Source organism: Pongo pygmaeus, chromosome 12 (genome assembly GCF_028885625.2).
Source record: "Pongo pygmaeus isolate AG05252 chromosome 12, NHGRI_mPonPyg2-v2.0_pri, whole genome shotgun sequence".
Taxonomy (NCBI): Eukaryota; Metazoa; Chordata; class Mammalia; order Primates; family Hominidae; genus Pongo; species Pongo pygmaeus.
The window spans coordinates 38,816,137-38,839,895 of NC_072385.2; the positions used below are offsets into that span (position 1 = coordinate 38,816,137).

At 37.6% G+C, this 23,759-nt stretch overlaps 1 protein-coding gene across 10 annotated transcripts in view; it reads right to left on the reverse strand.

Moving 5' to 3' along the window:
• The window catches only part of LOC129028448 (E3 SUMO-protein ligase RanBP2-like), a 121,563-nt gene that overhangs the window by 14,703 nt on the left and 83,101 nt on the right, over positions 1-23,759 (reverse strand). For 8 of the 10 annotated variants that reach the window (XM_063648513.1, XM_063648511.1, XM_063648512.1 and 5 more), the window contains 13 exons: positions 20,574-20,661; positions 18,261-18,470; positions 15,980-16,161; positions 15,721-15,896; positions 15,430-15,553; positions 14,273-14,431; positions 13,869-14,006; positions 13,462-13,608; positions 12,345-12,524; positions 12,170-12,253; positions 8,866-9,001; positions 5,204-5,298; positions 175-4,155 (listed from right to left, as the gene is read on the reverse strand). In XM_063648513.1, coding sequence (XP_063504583.1) covers positions 805-4,155; positions 5,204-5,298; positions 8,866-9,001; positions 12,170-12,253; positions 12,345-12,524; positions 13,462-13,608; positions 13,869-14,006; positions 14,273-14,431; positions 15,430-15,553; positions 15,721-15,896; positions 15,980-16,161; positions 18,261-18,470; positions 20,574-20,661 — 5,070 coding nt within the window. In that variant the 3' untranslated portion in view covers positions 175-804. The remainder of the gene's footprint in view (positions 1-174; positions 4,156-5,203; positions 5,299-8,865; positions 9,002-12,169; positions 12,254-12,344; positions 12,525-13,461; positions 13,609-13,868; positions 14,007-14,272; positions 14,432-15,429; positions 15,554-15,720; positions 15,897-15,979; positions 16,162-18,260; positions 18,471-20,573; positions 20,662-23,759) is intronic. The other 2 variants (XM_054474249.2, XM_063648514.1) reach the window with 2 other exon arrangements.

Sequence of the window (23,759 nt, forward strand, 5' to 3'; positions counted from 1 at the left end):
CTTTGAAAACTCACCGTGAACTTATTAAGGGAGAAAAAAAAATTGCTCAAATATTTTGGGGGTGTTCACAAAGCATCATTTATATCCCAACATTAGTATCCTACAAAGAGTCTGCATCAAGCTAAACATTAAAAGAAAGAAAAACTGTGCTTAACTTAACAACAAAGTACTTACCCTTTTCTGGTGTTTTAAATGTGTAGTTGATTGAAGATTCTTCCGTTGGAAAGGAAGCAAAGAGATTTTTGACTTTGCTATCTGAAGACTGTTCCATATCAGAGTTCTTTGACAGTTCACATTTGTTAGGTTCCACTTTGCTTTCAGATCCACTCTGGGCTACTGAACTAGTTTCACTATTGTTACTTTTCAAAGGTGCATTAAAACTAAATCCAGGAGAAACCACTGCTTTTGTTGTTGTTTCAGATGTGCTAGACACTTCAATTTCTGAAGTTGCATCTGCTACATCATCACCCTGAATAACATCTGTCCTCTCTCTTGTGGTTTCTTCTAATACAGCTACAGCAATTTTGCCACATGGTGACTCTCTGGGAGTGCTTGACCGAGAAACATGAGGTGTTATCAAAGAATCTTTTTCCTAGGCTGTTTTTGCTTCATCAAAAAAAATTTTTTTTTTTAAGCTTTCCAAAAAGAACATATTATTTTATTTATTCTAATTTAATTACCCTTTTTTTAAAAATTATTATTATACGTTTGCTTTTATGGTATATGTGTGCAATGTGCAGGTAAGTTACGTATGCATACATGTGCCATGCTGGTGCACTGCACCCACCAGCTCGTCATCTAGCATTACGTATATCTCCCAATGCTATCCCTCCCCCCTCCCCCCTCAAAAATTTTCTTAAACGAGTCTGCAACATCCTGTAGTTTAAAACAAACAGCTAAATGCTCTACTTTTCTTTCTCCATCTGCAAAATCACATGCAGTCCACACCCATACTCTTTCTGTTCCTTTCATGTTTTGCAAAGTCATGTCTGGAGTTATTCTGTGATTGGCACAAAGTTTTAATACTTGGTCCCTTCTCATCACTATACGAACTTGCTTATTATCATAATTCTGTAAAATCTTTATATCACCAATGCCCCTTTCTTTCCATTGACCAACATCTTTATCATATCTGTAGAGTTTTGCCCTGTGACTAAAAACAACTTGTTCATTTTCCTCACCACTGGATACTTCAACTAGATCAGGTAAAGGAACAACAGGTTCAAAGTACTGTCCATCTCTCTCTTCTTCTTGAGTAACATCAGATTCTTCATCAGTGCCAACTGAAGTCCCACTCTGATTCAACTTGGCAGGAGACTTAGATGGACTCAAAGCAGATTTCAAACTCAAGTTAAATCCTGTTGTTGACTCACCAGAGCGGAAAAGATTTTTTCTCACAGGGCTACCTGCCAATGCAGAAGCATGTACTGAGCTACTACTAACACTATCATCCAAAGCATCTTCCCTTAAATCGTAGTCATCCCATTCTAATGTGGGCCCAGTGTTTTCAGGATTGGGTTTTATTGTTGTGTCTGAGGCACTGGCTGCATCTGTATCTGAACTCTTATCCTCTTCCTCAGTGACTTTTGTTTGATCATTTGTCAAAAATGTTTTGATCTCTTTCAGTCCACTCTTCATTTCTTCAGCTCTCTGTATTAACTTGGCAGCTCTGCCAGTATCTACAAGTTTATGGGGAGTTTGAAGTGGTATGTCTAACAGAAGCCGCTGGCATTCCTCAAATCTCTGCTTGAATTCTTCAGCCAACTCTGGTGTTTTAAATTTTGCTGCCAACTGCTCTAGTTTGGCATCACCACCAGAGAAATCAATGGCTAACCAGATCCATGCTCTATCTGATCCAGAGAGAGGCTTCAGGTTCATTGTAGTCGTTATCCAATGATTAGCACACACTTTTAGTACTTGTTCTCTTCGCATCAGCATTCTTAGTTTGCCATTGACCTCATTTTTGAGAATTTTTAAGTTCCCCAAGCCCCTTTCTTTCCACTGACTTATCTCAGCATCAAATCTAAATAGTTTTACCCGCTGTGAATACAGAACTTTTTCATCTTCTTCTCCTGTTACAAGTTCTACTTTTTCAGGCATTTGAACTACTGGTTCAAAATGGATGTCATCGCTGTCCTCAGTCTTATAGGCATCATCATCTTTCTCAAAATCACCAGAAGTGTTTGCTTTATTGGCCATTTTACCGCATTGTGATGAGAATAATTTTTCTCCAGCACCTGAAAATCCCTTGAAATTGGGCTCTTTTTTGCCAAACTGAAATCCTTCTCCGGAAGTTGATTTTGCAAGATCTGCAAATGTAAACGTGCTACTTGTTTGGCCAACAATCACAACACGACCATTCTTCTGGCTACTAATATCCTGAGCCTGGAAGCCAGTATCATTTTCAAGAGGCTGTTCACTTTTCTTTTCTTGATTTCCTGGTTCCGAAATGCCAAACTTAAATCCATCAGCAGACACAGGGATGGAAAATCCTTCTTTGGTTGACTTAAATTCTGTATTAGAAGAACCCTGAAACATACATGAAGGTGAATTTTCTTGATCCACATGCCCAAATTTGAATCCTTGCTCTGTATTGCCAAACTTAAAAGCTTTTTCTGAGAAATTACTTTTAAATCCTGTTCCCACCTGACTTCCAGAAGAGTCATGCAACTTCATTTCTGAGCCCAATGTGAAAGCTGAAGGAGCTTCTGCAATAGGTTTATAAGTTGGTTTAGAGGCATCACAAGCCACACATTTTAAGAAAGAACTCTCATTTTGTACACAGCAAACACTACAGTCCCATTGTCCTTTCCTGATGAACATTCCTTCAAATCCCCTCTTTGGAGCCTTGCTTATCTTGTTATCATGACTTGTGGGTTCTTTTACAATTCTGACAGCCTGATTTGATGCTGTGGCTACATTTGTTCCTGGGGCTTTTAAAATGCTCTGGGCTTCTTCAAACTTGCACTTAAAAAGTGCTGCTTCCTCAGGAGTTTTGAACCTAATAGCAAGTTGTTCTGGTTTTGGCAACTCATCTGCATAATCAAGGGCATGCCATACAAAAGATCTGTCTGATCCAGCATTTGGTGTCAATTTCATATCTGGACTGATGTAATGATTTGCACAGATTTTCAATACTTGCTCTCGTCTCATTAGAAGGCGAATTTTACCAGATGTTTCATGCCTCAGTATTTTTACATTGCCAATCCCACGTTCTTTCCATCCTTTGGATTCTACATCAAAACGAAACAATTTCGCGCGGTTGCAAAAGAATTCTTCTTCATCTTCCTCACCAGTTTTTACTTCAGCCTTATCCGGAAGAGGTACTACAGGCTCAAAGTGAGGACCGTCATCATCATCATCCCCATGGGCACTTCCTCCATCTGTCTCCTGATTCTTGTTTGCTGTCTCTAAAGTGGGTGTTCCAAATACTGATTTCCCTGGACCATGGAAAGTAAACATATCATCACTTCGCCGAAAACCAGAATTCTTTTGCTGACTCGACCCCATGTTTTCTGCAAATGAAATTCCAGACACATTTTTGCTTCCAAAATTGAATGTATTTCGAGGCCCAATGGTTTGACCACCAGGAATTGGTTTGGGTCCACTATAGCCATCTCCTTGCAAGGGTTTATCTGAAGTCAGGAGACCTAAAAGGCTTTCACTGTTACTGTAAGCTGCAGGAGGGGGCTGTGTCACAACTTGTGGTGAGGAAAATGTGAAGTCACCATCATTTGATTTGAAATTTGAGTTAAATTTAAAAGGAGCTGGCTGTGTTGTGTGTGCTGGTGTTGGCAAAGATGGCCTTATTCCTTCACCCGGCATGGGCTGAACAAAATTAGTTTTCCCAAATTCTATAGCCTTAGATTCTGCAGATCTTGAAGCATGAGCTGCAATTGGAGGTTTTGTGAAATATCCTGGTTCTGGCAAAGGTGGATTTGTGCTTGTCTGTTGAACATTGTAATTAAAGGAATCATCACCCCTGGGCGATAGAATTCCTGTTGCAGGAGACTCAAAACGCAATGCAGGAGGACCATACATCTCCTGAGAGAACATACAAGCAGCTGAGCTTTGCACTGGCAGTGTGTGCATCTGTTGCGGATAGGCATAAATATGCTGTTGGGGTGGAAGTCTATTCATGCCATAGACTGGGCCCTAAAAGACAGAAAGTTAAAACATTTTGTAGATTGTCTACAAAACTACAGATAACTAAATGCAAACCAATTCTCACAAACTTCAAACATGAATATGAAGTGAAGAAGATCTCATTAGGGGATGTAGTACACATCATTAACCCATTTATGCCAGAGGCTGCAAATTTTCTGTGTGAAAAATCAGACCTTGGCAATGACCTTGAGCAGTAGGATATAAATAACTCCCATAAGCTTAGTGTTCCAATAATGGAGCACTAGGCATAAGTAGGTTAAGAGAAACCACATTACTACAAAGATACTTGCATATATACTTGGCATATAATGAAAATTAATTATAGCATCTTAAAATCTACAGCTAAAGTCATAAAATAAATACCTTCTTCATTCCTAAACAATTTATCAAATGATGTTAACAATAATGATGATGATGATGATGATGATGATGATAACATTCATTGAGCATTTATTAATGTGCCAGCTGGGCACTGTTCTAAGCACTTTACATTATTATCTCATTTTAATATCCCCAAAAACCCTATGAATTAAGGTATTATTATTATCATTTTACATATGAGGCAACTGATGCATTGAGAGGTTAAGAAACTTGCCTGTGGTCAAAATAAGCAGAAGAGCAAGGGTCTAAATGCACCCCAACACTCTGTCCTCAAAGCTGTCACATTCAACTACCACTGTAATATTGAGTCTTCAATCAATTGTTATACATATAGCTGTATCAGGCCCGAAAGTACTTACCACATAGTGGGTCAGCAAGGGCATTACAGTTCTATTTCTGTTAAAACAGAATGATGAAGGATCCACCACCACCACTCCCATTTTTAAAATATTCTAAATATTCACACTTATTGTAACACAAAAATAAGGTGACTAAGAAGTATAATTTCTGTATTTGGAGATAAATTTAAAATATCTACATTTTAAGGGACATAAAATTTTAATACTGAACTACTGCTCTCTTGAATTTATTTGAAGGAACCCTAAACAATTTAAAAAGGAAATAATTATAAATGTATAAATTATTCCTTTGTTACCTTTGTGGGAGTAACATTAGCTGCCGGTCTGAGAAGATACCGGGAATTATAAGCTGGTGACTGACTATAACATACTGAAGGGCCACTAGTTGCAGCTAAAAAAAAAAAAAAAGAAAGAAAACACTGTTAAAGTCTATACTACACTTAAGACTATCTAGGCAAGAGCTATAAATACAAAAGCAATAGAAATTAAAGAAAGATTTAACTACATAAATTTTAAATTTCTGTACATCAAAATACACCAATCAAGATTATCAAATGACAAACTAGAAAAAAATTGCTAAATATGACATGAAGAATAAGAGAATAGCATCACTGTGATCAACAAGAACAACTACCTCACAAGCATTAAAAAAGGAATAAAGAAGAAAGTAACTGTTGCCTTTTCTAAGAAAGATCAGTATGATGTGGAATTATGGACATTCAGTCACAGAAAGGACGTAAGGAACCAAGATGCCATCTGATGGTCAATGCATTTGAAGTGGGCCTAGAAAATCTGCAGAAAGACTAGGTTGTATTTTGTAAACTAAAGCTATTACTGAGAATGTTCAGCTCAAAAATCACCTGACAAATTCATGGAAAGGATGTCATAAACAACATAAAATGTGCTCCCTGGCTTAAAATAAAAAGCACATCAACACTCATGCTGATGTACAAACTATCTGCTCCCTCTGTTTTGTGTGTTTTACCAGGAAACAAAACGACTAGAAGGCACCCATGTTAACGACAAAACTACCAATAGTCATTTGCTTGAACTGTTTTATGATAGTTTTACCAGAAAACAACCAAAAGACCTTTTATGCGTGTACATGGAAGAAGAAACAGAAACTGTGCCAAGAGGTTCCAAACAATTGCCTCTGGAAAGCACTGAAAAATCAAGACCGAGAAAAGGCTAGCCAGAAGCCCAAGTTTGATTTTGGAAACCTAACAGAGGTGAGGATAGCTATTTTGAAATTACTATGGGGAGGAAGCAGGCACAGAACACAGAACAACCTGACAGAAATGGCCCAAGAATCTTAAAGTCTTGCAAGATGTCTGTCTACATGAAAGCAAAAAGAAAAAATATAATTTTAAATTTAAAAAAAAAATCTTAGTCTGAAGTTTAAGTAGGGACTTTAATTGACTACTGACTCTAAACTGTGCGGAAAAAAACTAAAGAGCTCTAATAAATCTACTAAAAATAATCTAATTTTTAAAAGCACCATATGAATAGACAATTTAGGAAAGAAATATAATAGGCCTCAAGGAACATGTTTTTGAAGTGAGCCTTGAAAATCCGCAAAATGACGAGGTTGCATTGTGCAAACTGAAGCTATTATGAGAATGTTCAGGTCAAAAAAATTACCTGACAAATTCATGCAAAGGATCTCACAAGGAACACAAATGTGTTCGCTGGCTTTTAAAAAATCACATTAACATTCATGTTGATATACAAATTCTTCTCCAACTGTTTTGTGTGAGTTTTACCAAGAAACCAAACAACTGGAAGGTACCCACGTTGAAGATGGCAAAACTACCAACAGCCATTTGCATGAATTGTTGAGCATGACTAGTATTAAAAAACCTTAAAAAATGATATCACTTTTGTTCCTACAAATTGGCAAAGGATTTTATAAACTAGTAAGTCAGCATTAGCAAAAGTGCGAAGATGGCACTATCAGATACTAGTGGTAAGAGCACAAACTGAATATTTTGAATACCCTACAAAACTAGGACAGTGTCCTAGAATTTGTAATGGCATAAACCAGAAACAACATAAATAAAGGAACAGAATTTATAGTACTTCCATGTGATGGGATACCATGAACTCATTAATATTCAAAAAACATTTAAGTTTAAAAATGCTCAGAACTAAAGTAACATTTAAAAAACAGGCTAGCTCATCTACACGCAACATAATAACATGGTAACAATCTCATAAAAAATACTATATGTATAGAGAAAGAACCAGAAGGAAATGCTCTCAAATATAAGAAATGTTAATAAGGTAGTTAGTTTTTAGTTTTCTTCACCCTGTTCAGTACTTCTGAGTATCTCCTATGAGCTCATTAATCTTTAATTTTAATCATCTTACTTTAAAAAAAACAAGGACCATCTTGATATATGTTTACTTTTCTTAAGGAAAAAATCTATGAACACAGGAACAGAAACCAGGAGATCTTGGCTCTCGCCCTTTCAGTGCCACAAAGCTGTTTTGTGAACCTGTAAATAATCCATTTGGAGTCTCCATATTTCTCAATTGTAAAATGAGGATGTGCTGCTTCTACACATTTCATAGGGTCATTGCAAGAATAAAATGAGACAATGGGAATGTTGTATTTACATGCTTGTATAAGAACAGAAGACCTTTTATGCCTGTACACAGAAGAAATGGAAACATGACCCACAAGGCACCAAATAACTGACTGCACACATCACTAAAAAAGCCCCAGAAAAGGCTAGCCAGTTCGTTTATCCTCTTACAAGGACCAATATGATGTATAAGGTTTTAAGTAAACAAGGTTTGAACGTTAGACATTTCATATACTTATCTATGACTTATGACATTTAATAAGCTTGACTTCACAAAGATTTTCTGTTATTTTGCTTGTGTTGAGAAGATACTATCACAAAAGGCTAGTGGGGTTGCCTTAACTATATGAACCATCACACAAATGTGCTAATCTAAACTAGATTTGATTCTAAATCTTTCCTGGGCTAAAAAGAGAAAAAAAAAAGGGCACTACTACTACCATTTCAGAAGTCTGTCGTACGTAAAAGGAACAATTTTGTTATTTCTGGCTGCCTGGGAGCAATGTATTATACTGGAAAGTGCTTTGGAGTTACACCACTGGAGTGTGAATCTTGGCTCTATCAATAACTAGCCGTATAAATAATGAGTAAGTTACCTAACCTTTCTTTATCCCATTTCTTTATTTATAAAAAAGGGATTAATAATGGTACCGGCCATTCTAAGTTACTGTAATTAAATAAAATTACATTCACAAAGCACTTTTGCACATAGCCAACCCACAGTAAACACTATTAGTAACCTTAGTTCATTAACTGTTTACTGTATACTCTAATAAATGTCTGATACAAACCCACGCCCACCTGCACATACACAAATGCTCATAGTAATTATGTAAGGCAAGTATTATCTCCCCATTTCAGACAGGTTAACTTACACAGCTATTATAGTAAGTGATAGAGCAGAACTTAAAAACCCAGTATGATTCAGGTCCAAACTCCTTTTCTTTCTTTATATAACCATAATATTTCAAATTAAGTAAGATTTCCTATATAATGTCCTGCCTCTCATCATTATCATCAAAATAATTCCCCAGAGATGTAGGTTCTTAATTAAGCATTTCTTAGTGCATAACTCTATTCATTAACATTTTTCAATTTAAGGAATAATCTCATCTCAGCTCATCTGAGGTGTGGATTAAGTGTTCTTTAAGCCTTTATATACACGTGATCACATACAGCTCGTTTTTTCTGCTTGGGGTTATAAAAATCTCCGTTAACACCAAATACAGCTTTTGAAGTAACATATAAACAGACGTTGACATGTATATTAACAAACATATATAAACAAGGTGATTTCACAAGTTATCTACTTAAAAGAGGGAAGTAAAGTAGTTTTACTAAAATATGCAATTATCCACTTGCCAGCTCACCTGTTAGTGGAGCCCCATGAAATGTCTGTGACCCCTGATATCCATCAGGCACTGAGTCTGGTCCATAATTCTCTGTGGGCCAACGATGAAGGGATGCTGAGTTACTGCTATTTAGTTTCAACTCCTGCATTTCTTTCTATTGGAAGAAAAAAAAAATCAAATAATTTTAAACATTTAATTATATCATGCCAGAAACAGTGCTGGGAAAGCTTACTCTTTTAAATTTAAATAACTGATTTTTTTTTTTTTTTTTTTTTTTTTTTGAGATGGTGTCTCGATCTGTCGTCCAGGCTGGAGTGCAATGGCACAATCTTGGCTCACCGCAACCTCCACCTCCTGGGCTCAAGCAATTCTCCCACCTCAGCCTCCCGAGTAGCTGGGATTACAGGCGTCAGCCAGCACGCCCGGCTAATTTTTTGTATACTAGTAGAGATGGGGTTTCACCATGTTTGCCAGGCTAGTCTTGAACTCCTGACCTCAAGTGATCCACAACCTCAGCCTCCCAAAGTGCTGGGATTATAGGTGTGACCCACCACGCCCGGACCTGATTATATCTTTTGAAAGTTTCTATTTGCCAATGAGTTCTAGGTACCTGGTGCTGATTTTAAAATATGATTCTTAATTTGTTAAAAATTTATCTGCTCCCATTTTCATTCGTTAATACAAAACCTAATTCATTAACTCTCTCACCTAAACAAATAACCTCCTAAATGATCACACCTTCATTTCCATTCTACACTTGCCTACATTAACCTTTCTGATGTTCACCTCCAGCCAAGACAATTCCCTGCTCAAAAAAAACAAGTACCTAGAAACTAAATTTCTTTCCCCAACTTTCACAGTCCTCTAACATTACACTGACCATCCTTTCAGTGTGTTCTTTCTACACTGCAATCTGGACTACCTGACATTCCAAATCACCTCCCCAAATTAGCTTTTCACTTAACCCCGTGCTGAAACAAAATACAACTCATTCTCAAAGTGATGTTCAAATGCTCCACCAGGAAAGGGAAAAAAGTAGTAGCTGCAGAGAAATTTATTATGTATATAATAATATGTCCAATGCACTTAAACTCTTAATTTTTATACTATCTACACTGTTAGGTAAACAATATTAGCTCCTATCTTAAAATGAGAGAAAGGGATGCAGGGAATAACAGCTGGAATTTGAACCAGATCTGACTCCAAAAATGGTTCCTTAACACAACTCTGCTGCCTTGACAAGACGGCAGATAGATACAATGCCGTCTAGTGTAGCTATGTGGCTACCTGATCTCTGCTGAAGAAAACTAAATGACAGCACCATACCCAACCCTAGAACCTACAAAATGTCCCCTTACAAAACACTTAACAGGAAATTGTTTTTCCAAAGAAATTGTAGTGGTATCAGAAAACAGGTAAATTTTGAAAAGTTTCAAACTTCTCTGTATCAGCCCAGGAATCCGACCACTTCTAACAAGTGAGGTCAGGGACAGATCTAGCATGTCGGCTTTCTTTTTCCACAAGTGTTTCAAATAGAAATTTCCCAGAAAGACCTAACCATGAGGTCCAAAACTATCTCAATTTTCAAGCTAAATAAAATTTCCCCCACTCATCCATCTACAGTGCCTAGTCCAGATGCTACACATACACATCCAAGAAATAAGAAACTAGTGGAATCACCTAGAAAACTTTATGGTCACTGTTGGTATCCGCACCAGAGCTTTGAATTTGCAATCACTGCTGTAACTGTAATTTTTAACATTCAATGTGATGAGAACTGGCTTCAATAATTCTCTTGTTTTTAAAGACAAGAAGCCAAACAGTCACAAAGGAAGTGACTGGCCCAAGATCATTAATTAATGGCAGAGTCAGTACTAGTACCAAGCTTTTCAAGCTCATGGACTAGTGCTCCACTATACTTCCACAGAATACAATGCTGGGAGCCTGAAACCTGTATGTTAAGTCAAAATTGTATGTAATTGTCATAGGACACGACTACACAGAATTAACATTCAAAATTTTTGTGCAAATTCAAAAATGTCTTCCCCACCAAATAGTATTCTCTTAAGTTGCAAATACTGCTGATCACACTGTAATAATCGCCACACATCAGCATATCTTTGATGTAACTTTAGCAGTATGAGTAATTTAGTTCTTGCCTGATAAGCATGAAAGAACCTACTTTTATTTCCAATTCCAAAAAAGTCAAGCTCCTTTGAACCCTATTGTTAAAATAAGATATATATACATAACTATTTCCTTACATAATTAAGTCAAATTCATATGGAAGTATTAAAATATAGTAGGACTTTTTGAAGCTCAGACCACTTTTCAATTCCTAGCTATATATTTGAAACACATGTAATCCACAGCTAATCTGGGAATGAACTCATAGACCAGAGTATGATTAGTACAGTGTAGCAGTTCGATCACTCAGGAAACTTCTCTGTGCCAGGAACTCTTATATTTTAAATAAAACAGTTTCTACCTTTGAAGGTCTCAAATTTTGTGGAAGATGAGGAGAGAGACACATAAAGTACTTTCAAAAATATGGTAAAGGGTTGGGCGTGGTGGCTTACACCTGTAATCCCAGCACTTTGGGAGGCCAAAGCAGGCAGATCACCTGAGGTCAGAAGTTCAAAACCAGCCTGGCCAACATGGTGAAACTCTGTGTCTACTAAAAGTACAAAAATTAGCTGGGCGTGGTGGCGGGTGCCTGTAATCCCAGCTACTCGGGAGGCTGAGGCAGGAGAGTCGCTTGAACCTGGGAGGTGGAGCTTGCAGTGAGCCAAGATCGCACCATTGCACTCCAGACTGGGCAACAGAGTGAGACTCCATCTCAAAACAAAACAAAACAAAATATGGTAAAGGGTCAAGACCGAGGTATGTAGGCTGGGCACAGTGGCTCACGCCTGCAATCCCAGCACTTTGGGAGGCTGAAGCAGGAGGACTGTTTGAGCCAGGAGTTCAAGGCCACCCTAGGCAACATGGCAAAATCCCGTCTCTACAAAAAATACAACAATTAGCTGGGCCTGGTGGCATGTGACTGTCTGTAGTCCTGGCTTCGTGGCAGGCTGAGCCAAGAGGCTCTCTTGAGCTAGGAGGTCGAAGCCGCAGTAAGCTGTGATCATACCACTGTACTCCAGCCTACACAATAGAACAAGACCCTGTCTTTAAAAAAATAAAAAGACCAAAATGTCCCCTTGCCATACTATTTGGATGGCAGGGGGACATTTTCACCAGCTTCAGAAAAAAAGTGAGAGAGTGGCCAAGGAAGGAATCTTGGAATAAAAAGTACAGCTAGAGAAATTAAGTGACTTACCTTAATGGCCTCTACTTGTTGGCAAATCAGTTTCAGTAAAGAATTCTGATCTTCTGCCCATCGAGGTGGTGTTTTGGGAGAATACTAAAAAAAAATAAAAATAACAAAACAGCATTTAAAACACTTAGAACAGAAACAATTTCACAATGAAATGATTCCATTCTTTCCTGTTTACCTTGTAACTTTTACTTGGTGATAGTGAATATTTGGTAAGAGATGGTGTAGAATGTTTTATTTCTGAATCTGCATTTCGCAAAGAACCATTTTTATAAAGAGGACCTCCTTCCCTATAGTCTTCGAGTTCCTGCATGACTGAATTAAGCATCTCTTTTACAGACTCCAGGGGCACAGGCAACTAAAAAGACATTAATTAAGGGCTTTCGTTTGCAAAAAATTCCAAAAGTAAAAACTCTAAAATGATATATTTTATCTTATTTACATTTTTGTCACTTTAATAAGCACTTTACATTTTAAATAATAATACATGTGAAAGTGTTTTTTAATTATCTTTTTTCTTTGTTTTTGTTGTTTTGTATTATTATTTTTATTTTTTTGTCTTTATTCTATAATTTTTTTCTTCATGAACACAGAAAAGTGTTGTACAATCTAACATCTTCTGATTCTAAAGTCCATGCTCTTTCTATTACTTCTGTTAACCATGACAATTGTAGAGGAATGTTAACTTGGAAAGCTTTTCCAAGTGAACAAAATAAGTTACTGATGTTTTCTAACTGATTTTCAATGGTGATAGAAATACAGATGCTACAATACACCAGACAACATAAATCCTAATAAAAGAGTAGTAACACAAATTAATCAACAAAACACTCAGAAGACTGAACATAATTTAACATCATCATGACAATCTCAAACAGCTGACAGCAAGAAAACAAGGGCGTTCATAATGGCTGATGAGGATGAGAAGAAATGCTCTTAAGTTGTCAGCAACAACTTTCAATTTCAGCAAAGTTCATTAAGAATCAGTCCTGAGGCTATATTTGTTTTGATTACACTGCTAAGATAACAAAATCAATGTCTTATCTTAGAAATCTTTTCTAATTCCCCAAGAAGTACTTTTTAAGAGCATATACCTAGATTCTCAAGTTTAAAAAGACACACCAAACCTAAGACAAAGCAAGCAAATATAAGCATTTAGACACACACATCCCTTCTGTGCATTAGTAACAACATATTACTGAGTATTTTTGAAATTACCAAAATATAAGACCAACGCAAAAACATTGACCAGTGGGTTATCAGTAAGAACGTACATACAACAACCTGCTACTTACTTTCTTGACCACTGAAAGATTTGAATCACTGTCATCTAAAATCTTTATTAGGTAGTCCCTGGTCTTTCTCAGATAATTTTTGCATTCTTCTTGTTCTTCAGGAGACAGGGCATCATTTTCAATGTCTTCTGCCTTCCTGTGAAAAATCTATACAAATAGTGCTTTTATGAAATCATTAGGTTTTTAAAACAAAAAACTTTTAGCTTGGCCAGGCATGGTGGCTCATGCCTGTAATCCCAGCTACTCGGGAGCTGAGGCACAAGAATCGCTTGAGCCTGGGAAGCAGAGGTTGCAGTGAGCCAACATTGTGCCACTGCACTCTAGCCTGGCCAACAGAGAAACCCCATCTTTTAAAAATAAATAAATAAATAAATAAAACTTGTAGCTCAAGTACCACATCTACTTACCAGTGCAAGATTCCAATAAGAAACAACGCTTTTTATAGATTCAAAAGCAGTCATAGCATCTTCTATATTTCCATTTACTGCATCCAATATAGCAAAAGTTATGTGTGCGTCTTCTTCATATTCAACAATTTCTGATGCCTAAACACACAGAATAGTTTTTAGTCAAATTGTTTATACTCAGAATATAAAACCCAAATGATTTTCCAAAGATTTTATGTGATCTTAAGAGACAAACATCTCATTACTCTTCTCTGTCATATCTTATTTGTGAGAGCTAGTGAATTTAGAAAACAAGATTACCATTAAATAACAAGGCAATTAATTTAAGCAGTTTATAGCTCCATGTCTTTGTTTATAAACTGGAAATTCCCATCTCCAATAAATTCATAAAGGAACTCTGTTACCTGAATGTCTACACTATGAAAATGTTTAAACAGAGGATCAATAGGTTCAGGAATACTGTTCTTTTTTATTATCTTCAACAATGGCAAAACTTTCTTCCAATAATGAACACTTCTCCCTATGTATTCTCGTTGATCATAAAAAGAATTAAGAGCGCTGCCCTAAAAAAGAAAGTTAAAAGCACACAACTTTAAGGAACACGCATGATTAGATCTAAAGTTCATTTACAAGTTGTAAGAACTGGCTAAAATTTCAAGTCAAAACCAAATGGTACCTCAATAGTCATTTGTTCAGCTTCCAAATACTGTAATAACTAAACCACCTTAATACCAGTGATCATTCTACACTGACTTTTTTTTCTTTTTGAGACAGAGTCTCGCTCTGTAGCCCAGGCTGGAGTGCAGTGGCGTGATCTCGGCTCACTGCAAGCTCCGCCTCCTGGGTTCAGGCCATTCTCTTGCCTCAGCCTCCCAAGTAGCTGGGACTACAGGCGCCTGCCACCACGCCCGGCTAATTTTTTTTTTTTTTTTTTTTTTTGTATTTTTAGTAGAGACGGGGTTTCACCATGTTAGCCAGGAATGATCTCGATCTTCTGACCTTGTGATCTGCCCACCTCGGCCTCCTAACATGCTGGGATTACAGGCATGAGCCACCGCACCTGGCCTCTACACTCAACTTTTAAACGCTTCTAATGATACCACCCTAACGTAGCAATCCAAACTACTTTTTAACAGTTACCATTTTTAGATAGCTGAAACCTGCCTCTTCTGTAGTGTCAGTTTGTTCAAAAGGCTGACCATCTACACCTAATGGTGACACAAAACACACCTTAAATATTTAGAAAGATCTATAATGGTCTTACCTACAAAGCCTTGTGCTAATTTTTTTTTAATTTTTCAGGCTGAATAATTATCAGAACTTAATTATTAAGGAATAACAGTAACAGCTCAGCTAATATGTAACATTCACTGTGTGCCAGGTACTGCTCCTCTAAGTGCTTATATTTAACTACATTAACTATTTTGCAGCAATAAAAAACACATCTGTCATAATATGACCAAGCTGCTGTTTTCAGAACAAAAAAACTTTCAATGAAAAGTTCATGATTTTAAAAAATTAAGGTAATGTTCTTTAAATATGCTTATACTTTAAAACTCACCATTTTCTGAAGGCATTTTGCCCAATGTACAAGCAGAGCAGGTTGAAGGCCATGTTTTTCCTGGGCTCTTAGAGTGTTTATTTCATGCTGAACTAAAAGTCTCAATTTTGCTGCGTTTCCACGTCTAAAAAATAGTTCAATTTACTAAAATTGCTTTCTAAATACACAGTTCAGCGCTTACATACATATATGTTAATAGGTCACATGACAAATTAAATCTTCACATGAGGATTAAATCCCTGGTAAAACCTATGCACTAAGTGACAGCAATATTTTTGTTTTACTACTTACACTGCTTTTCTGTGAATCAGAGTACAAACCGCATCCCACCAAGATTTTTGTCTTTCTGTACAAAGCTGTTCACACACAGGAAGGGGCAGGCATAATGGCTGATAGGAGCTGTGGTGAGAATTACATTTCCCCTTTAATTGTAAGTGGCTGGTATATACTACTCCAAGGAGAAATACCTGTTTTATTTAAGGAAAAGTTAAGTTAGAAAAAAAAATTAAACAAAATTCAGAATATTTAATTTGTTAAAATCTTTGCTTACTTCAAGGTCTAAAATACATATTGATTCAGGTGCATTTGTTTCAAGCCTTGAGGTTTCCTGGGGCAAATGATGGAAAAGCTGTTTTAGCCATTTTCGGATTCCAGGTAAAGCAGGCAATGAATTCCACTGTAAGCCAAGCCAAGTAAGGTGCTGAAGACTACCATTATGTGCTCGAATAGCACCTAAAATCAAATTAAAAAATTGGCTTAAGGGTTTGAAATTTTTCTTTGTGCCATTAGTTTTGCCAACATAAGCAATTCACATTATATATATATCTTAATTATATAACTGCTTTTCTATATCAAAGCTGGAGGGAATTCTATGTTAGGCAAAATCTCATGTTCTTATTAAATGCATTCTCACTTGATTATTTCTAGAAATTTTAATAAAAATAGTAGTGATGAAGAATGTTTAAGTCCATCTTAAAAAATGACACTGACTAGAACTCAATAAACCAAAATCAACTGACAAAAGCCAAATAAAGAACACCTAACCTAATAAGAAACCCCAAAACAATGGGTTTTCCTTTAAGTCATTAAAGCAATGGAACATCACTATATTAATCCATCAGTACAGTAAAGAAATCTGTTTTTCTATAAGAAAGTCAATATTGAAAAGATTATGCGCAGTCAGGAGTTCGAGACCAGCCTGGCCAGCATGGTGAAACTCCGTCTCTACTAAAAATACAAAAAATTAGCCGAGCATGGTGTCACGTGCCTGTAGTCCCAGCTACTTGGGAGGCTGAGGGAAGACAATTGCTTGAACCTGGCAGGCGGAAGTTGCAGTGAGCCGAGATTGCACCACTGCGCTCCAGCCTGGGCGACAGAGTGAGACTCTGTCTCGAAAGAAAAGAAAAGAAAAGAAAAGGTTATGTGCTTCTGGAAGCATAAAGAGGTATAATCTGTCATTTTGGCAATTTGCAAGACTTAAAGATGTTCATGTCCTTTGTCTCAGTAATTCTGTTTTTAGGTATCTCTATGGAAATAACTTGCAATGAAGACACTTTTTGTTGAAGTTTTTATCAGAGTATGATTATTAACAGTGGAAAAGTTGAAAACAACTTGGATGCCCAATAACAGAAAGTAGCAAGCAAATTATGACTACTTCATAAAAAAGATTATATTGCCAATAAAAGTGATATTTATAGTTTTAATACAGAGACTATGGGAGAGAATTCATGAAGGAAGCAAGATAAATCATACATAAACAACCATTTAGATGAAAAATATGGCCAGATGCAGTGGCTCATGCCTATAATTCCAACACTTTTTGTTTTTGAGATGAAGTCTCGCTCTGTCGCCCAGGCTGTAGCGCAGCGGTGTGATCTTGGCTCACTGCAACCTCCACCTCCCGGGTTGAAGCGATTCTCCTGCCTCAGCCTCCCGAGTAGCTGGGACTACAGGTACATGCCACCACGCCCGGATAATTTTTGTATTTTTAGTAGAGACGGGGTTTCACCATGTTGGCCAGGATGGTCTCGAACTCCTGATCTCAGGTTATCTGCCCGCCTCGGCCTCCCAAAGTGCTGGGATTACAGATATGAGCCACTGTGCCGGGCCCAATCCCAACACTTTGGGGGGCTTAGGGCTAGGAGTTCGAGACTAGCCTGGGCAACAAAGGGAGACCCTGTCTCTACCAATTAAAAAACAAAATTATGTGGGCAGAGTGGCATGTGCCTATGGTACCAGCTACTCAGGAGGCTGAGGCAAGAGAATCCCTTGAGCCCAGAAGTTCAAGGTAGCAGTGACCTACAATCATGCCACTACACTCCAGCCCAGGTGACACAGCAAGACCCTGTCTCAAAATACAACAAGGCTGGTCGCGGTGGCTCACACCTGTAATCCCAGCACTTTGGGAGGCCAAGGCAGGTGGATCACCTGAGGTCAGGAGTTTGAGACCAGCCTGACCAACATGATGAAACCCCGTCTCTACTAAAAATACAAAAAATTAGTCGGGCGTGGTGGCGGGCACTTGTAATCCCTCTACTTGGGAGACTGAGGCAGCACAATCACTTGAACCCGGGAGGCAGAGGTTACAGTGAGCCGAGATTGCAACACTGAACTCCAGCGTGGAGGACAAGAGCAAAACTTGGTCTCAAAAACAACAGCAACAACAAAAACTACATGCCACCCCAACAGCACCACATTCAAACTCCCCCCAGCCCAACCCACACACGAAAGGAATACAGGAAAATATTAAGTCATTATTTCTGGGTAATAAGATTATGGGCAATTTATAAGAATTAAGACAGAGACCGTTTCCTCTGAAACATATAACTTACCAACATCATATCTAGCCAAATCTTCAAGCTCTGGTTCTTGTACATCAATGTTTCCAATATCATCGCTACCAAGAAAAGATGTATCCTTAGGTAACTGACTAGAAAACAGAGCATCATATAATGCAGACTGCCCGCTTTTGTTGGCAAAAGATTCAACAACCTCTTTTAAAAAATCTTGCTTGCCATGACTTAAGTTTAGCAACATGTGCCCTGAAAAAAAAATTTATTTCCATCACTTTAAAAATACAGATTGTATTTGCTCACATTGTCTCATTTGTATACCCAAAGGGGAAATAACATGATTATTGCAGACCTAACCCTCCAACCCAAAAAATACAGCTGGACAACAAAACGGGTGCTTATGTAGAAAATGAAAAGAGTACAGGTTTAATATTCTCAGTATCTACAGAAGACAGCAGAAGGGGGAAAAAAGACAGGAATGTGTATGAAAAATGCCAAACATATTTGCATTTTAGATGAAAAGGTCTGGATTTAAGTGGCCATAGGAGAACAGGGACAAGCTCTTATTCTCTGATCTGATACACTGATTTCTAAACCTGGCTGATCAGAATCCTCCTTTGAACAGCTTTTAAGAATTATTTCCGGCTGGGCACGGTGGCTCATGCCTGTAATCCCAGCACTTTGGGAGGCCAAGCTGGGCGGATAATGAGGTCAGGAGATCGAGACCATCCTGGCTAACACAGTGAAACTCCGTCTCTACTAAAAATACAAAAAAAAAGATTAGCCGGCCATGGTGGCGGGCGCCTGTAGTCCCAGCTACTGGGGAGGCTGAGGGAGGAGAATGGCGTGAACCCGGGAGGTAGAGCTTGCAGTGAGCCAAGATCACACCACTGCACTCCAGCCTGGGCGACAGAGTGAGACTCTGTCTCAGGGGAAAAAAAAAAAGAATTATTTCCAGGCCTCGTTCCCAGAGATTTTTATTCCATAGGTTTACAGTAAGCAATCAAAAAATCATAGTCCTGGGATAAAGTACTGATACATGCTATAACACAGATGAACCTTGAAAACCTTGCTAAATGAAAGAAGCCAGTCACAAAAGACCACATACTATATGATTCCACTTATGTGAAATGTTCAGAATAGGCAAACCTACAGAGACAGATTAGCGGTTGCCAAGGCTGAGAGGTTTGAGTAAAATGGGGAGTAACTGCTAATAGGTACGGAATTCCTCATGGAGTGATGAAAATCTTCTAAAACTGATTGTCGTGACAATGGTAATACTCTATGAACATACTAAAAGCCACTGAACTGTACACTTTAAATGGGTGAAGCGTATGGTATACGAATTATATTTCAATTGAACTTTTTTTAAAAACCCTCCTTCGAGTTAATTCTGCTGGGCAATTACGTTTGGTTACCACTACACAGTTGTGTCTCAGCACACTTACAGAGGCACCCTCGGGATGCCCAGATCAAAGACATAAAAAATATATAGGCAATTTTTATCTAACTGTGACCATGCAAAGGCACTTATGAGAGCCCTGCAAGGGTAGAAGAAAAAGAGAAACAGAAAAAAGTAGAAAGTCACTTTAAGGATTGAAAGCCTAACTCCCACAAAAAAAGTGGGCTGTGGAATAAAAGAGCAATGTGAGCTTTGGCCAACAGCCTAACTATATACCAAAGCTTATAATAACTTTAATATTACATCTTGTGCTCTTTACAAAATTCATCCAACTTTATATCAAAACTGCTCCTTATAGAAAGCATTATGTTTCTTCAGTTCACTGCTTGATTCAATGGCCACCTAACTACCTTAAAGTTTGTATCTTAGCAAAATCACAGGTAATATGCAACAGACCTTTAGGATTCATCCCAAGCCAAAAATGGGGGAAAAAATCCACAAATTCCAAGAGCCTAATATAGGGGTAAGTATATATCTTCTATCTTCCTCACTATGCTCTCAGCTCTTTAAGACAGATCCATATCTTCTTCATCTTTATATCCCCACAGCAGTGTTTTTAGAATCAGCTGGTGTTAAATGGTTGGCAAATCAATAATTATACTTAGTTCAGGAAGTGACTAAATATTCAGGATAGAGGCTCTAGCAGCCAGATAAAGAAAGAGTTAAGAAATCCTCTCCACCTAGGAACACACAATATCAAATATTCATTTTTTTTAAAGAATGTGCTATTTCTTCGCATCTCTTCCATACCTATTGCTCTTAACTGATACGGCAAAAAGAAATAATTTTGATAAATTATCTCCTGGACAGATGAAGATTTTATCATAAGATATGCCTTAACAGAAATTCCTTTTTCTTTTTAAATCAAATTAGTTTAATATTACTATTACCTGATTGGCTCAGTCGGTCACAGGCCAACATTCCCAGCAGATTTTGTCCAGCTTCACCTTTTATTAATTTAATCTTTGGTCTTGGAACCTAATAATTTTAGAATCAAAAATCTTAATTTGATGATACCCATACTTCTAATAGTAACATGGTCTTATCTATTACACTGTACTTTTTTTGATAATGAATAAAGAGTTAACCATTAACTAAACTGAATTGGAAAAGACTGCAAAAACTGGGAACCAAGGAATTTATATAACCTATGAAAGACAGGCCAGGTACAGGCGTGGTGGCTCACACCTGTAATCCGACACTCTGGGAGGCCAAGGCGGGCTGATCACTTGAGGTCAGGAGTTCGACACCAGCCTGGCCAACATGGTGAAACCCAGTCTCTACTAAAAATAATTAAAAAAAAAACAAAGAGCCAGGCGTGGTGCCACACATCTATTAATTCCAGCTACACGGGAGGCTGAGGCACAAGGATAGCTTGAACCTGTGAGGCAGGGGTTGTAGTGAGCCAAGACCGTGCCACTGCACTTCAGCCTGGGTGAAAGAGCGAGACTCCATCTCAAAAAAAAAAAAAAGAGCGGCCAGACATGGTGGCCCACACCTGTAATCCCAGCACTTTGGGAGGCCAAGTTGGGGGGATCGCTTGAGCCCAGAGTTCAAGACCAGCCTGAACAACACGGTGAGACCCTATCTCTAAAAAAAAGTATTTTTTAATTAGCCAGGTGTGGTGGCACACACCTGTGGTCCCAGCTACTCAGGAGGCTGAGGCAGGAGGATCACTTAAATCCAGGAGATCAAGGCTGCAGTGAGCCATGATCGTGTCACTGTGCTCCAGCTTGGGAGACAGAGTGAGACCCTATCTCCAAAAAAAGAAAAAAAAAAAAAAAAAAAAAAGCATACACGGAGCAGTTCTGAGAAATTAGTTTCTACTAAAAGCACATTCATGTTATATTCAGAGAAATGGAAAATTTAATTACATTACTTTTCTACCCTGCATAAATAGGACAACAGCAGATGTTGTCCTAGCTGAGTAGATATGACACCCTACTTTAAAAAGTACAGGTGAAATGACACTTGGAAATGCCACATTGTAGATAACACATTTTCAGAGTATGTATAATATGGGATAGCACTGGAATAAATGGGACAACCAGGAAATTAAAGAGATCCTAATGTAATAACCTGTGAAAACAAAAAAACATGATAAATAGAATGGCGAAGGGAAAACATGACAGCTGCCTTCAAATATTAAAATTATTTTATAAAAGCAATCATCAAAAGAAGAAACAAGACCAACAGGTAGAAGACTTGAAGAATATTTTTATTCTATATAAGGAAGTACCAAGAGCCAAACCACCTAAAGATGCACTGGGCTATCTTGAAAAGTAATGAATGTCCATCACTGAAAATGTCCAGTCATAGGCAATACCCACTTACTAGAAACATGCCAAAAGTAACTATATGGGTGACTAGAGCATCGGCTTTTAATTCTATCACCACTTTCTTAATTGGTGGTGGAAATGTAATTTGATACAACCTCTTTAGGGTTAGATATTTGGCAGCAGCTCTAAAAATTATAAATGCACAGATATACTTTGATACTGCAATTCTTTCAGGAATTCATGGCACAAGTTAATCATTGCTAAATTACTTGAAGTAGCATTAAAAAAAAAAAGTAAAAGAAAGCTAATGTCCTGGTTTTAGGACCCTGGTTTTAAAAACTCCAAAGCTACAGTACATCCATACAATGGAATAATATGCAAGCATCCAAACTAATGAGAATGCCCTTTATATATACTGACATGGAAATATCTCCAAGATACAGTTAATGGAAATAAAGTAAATGCAATCTTCAAATGTTTTCCTCCTTCTTTTAAAGACAGGGGATGTATGTGTGTTTACTTGGAGATGCATACAACATTTCCTGAAGAATACACAAGAAAGCAATAACATTAGTTTCTTTGGGAGTGGAGAAAGTAAATTACTAGGGAACAGAAAGGAGTCTTCATAGCATATTCTTAAGAGCCGCCAGAATTTTAAACCATGTATATATAATTCTTTCCAAACATGCTCATTTTTCAAAATATATGATTTATGAACCTAAAAGCTTCTGATTTTGAATTTTAGAAATATTCGTATCGCCTATCCTTTTACTCACAAGTTTTCTAAACATCATGTCAAAGTTTGTCATCTATATGTTGAAAAGAGCACACAAAATAAGAAACAAAATGTTGACATCATTCTTTTTGTTTTCAAACTGACCTCAATTCATAAACCCGGCCTCTTTTACAAAATTATTCAACAGCTGAATTTGTGACCAGTTAATTAGTTGTGAATCCACTCAATCAAATCATCTCAATTCACTATTTCCTTTTTTTTTTTTTTTTTGAGATGGAGTCTCGCTCTGTCGCCAGGCTGGAGTGCTGTAGTGGCAAGATCTTGGCTCACTGCAACCTCCGCCTCCTGGTTTCAAGCAATTCTCCTGTCTCGGCCTCTCAAGTAGCTGGGACTACAGGCACCCGCCACCATGTGTGGCTAATTTTTGTATTTTTAGTAGAGATGGGGTTTGACCATGTTGGTCAGGATGGTCTCGAACTCCTGACCTCAAGTGATCCGCCCGCCTCAGCTTCCCAAAGTGCTGGGATTACAGGCGTGAGCCACCGCGCCTGGCTATTTCCTCATCTTAACTAAAAGGTTTCAAGATACTTTGTTAAATACCTAGCTGCAATGCAGATGTACTTACTAGAACCACAGTATTCCTCTGATTAAGAGTCTGAAAATCTTGCCATAAAAGTCAGCTAATTCTTAAATACCCAAATGCCAGCACATAACCTACATTTTATGCTTATAATCATTTGATCATTAAGCTTTAAAATAAACTGATAAAATAAAATACAAGCATCTAAGATGTTTCTATTATATATATTCTACAGAAATATGTGGTAGTTAAAGACTGAGGTAGGTATCTCTGTGCTGAAGTGGAACAATGAAGAAACATTTAGAAAAGCAAGGCATCTGGCAATAGGTAAAGCACACCCACATTGAGGCACAATATTTTTTAAAAGCAGAGAAAGAATGTATTGCACATTTGCATATGCAAAAAATATTTCTGAACACCCAAGAAACTCCTAACAGTAGTTGTCATCTAGGAAAGGAGACCTGAGTGAATGGATTAAGAG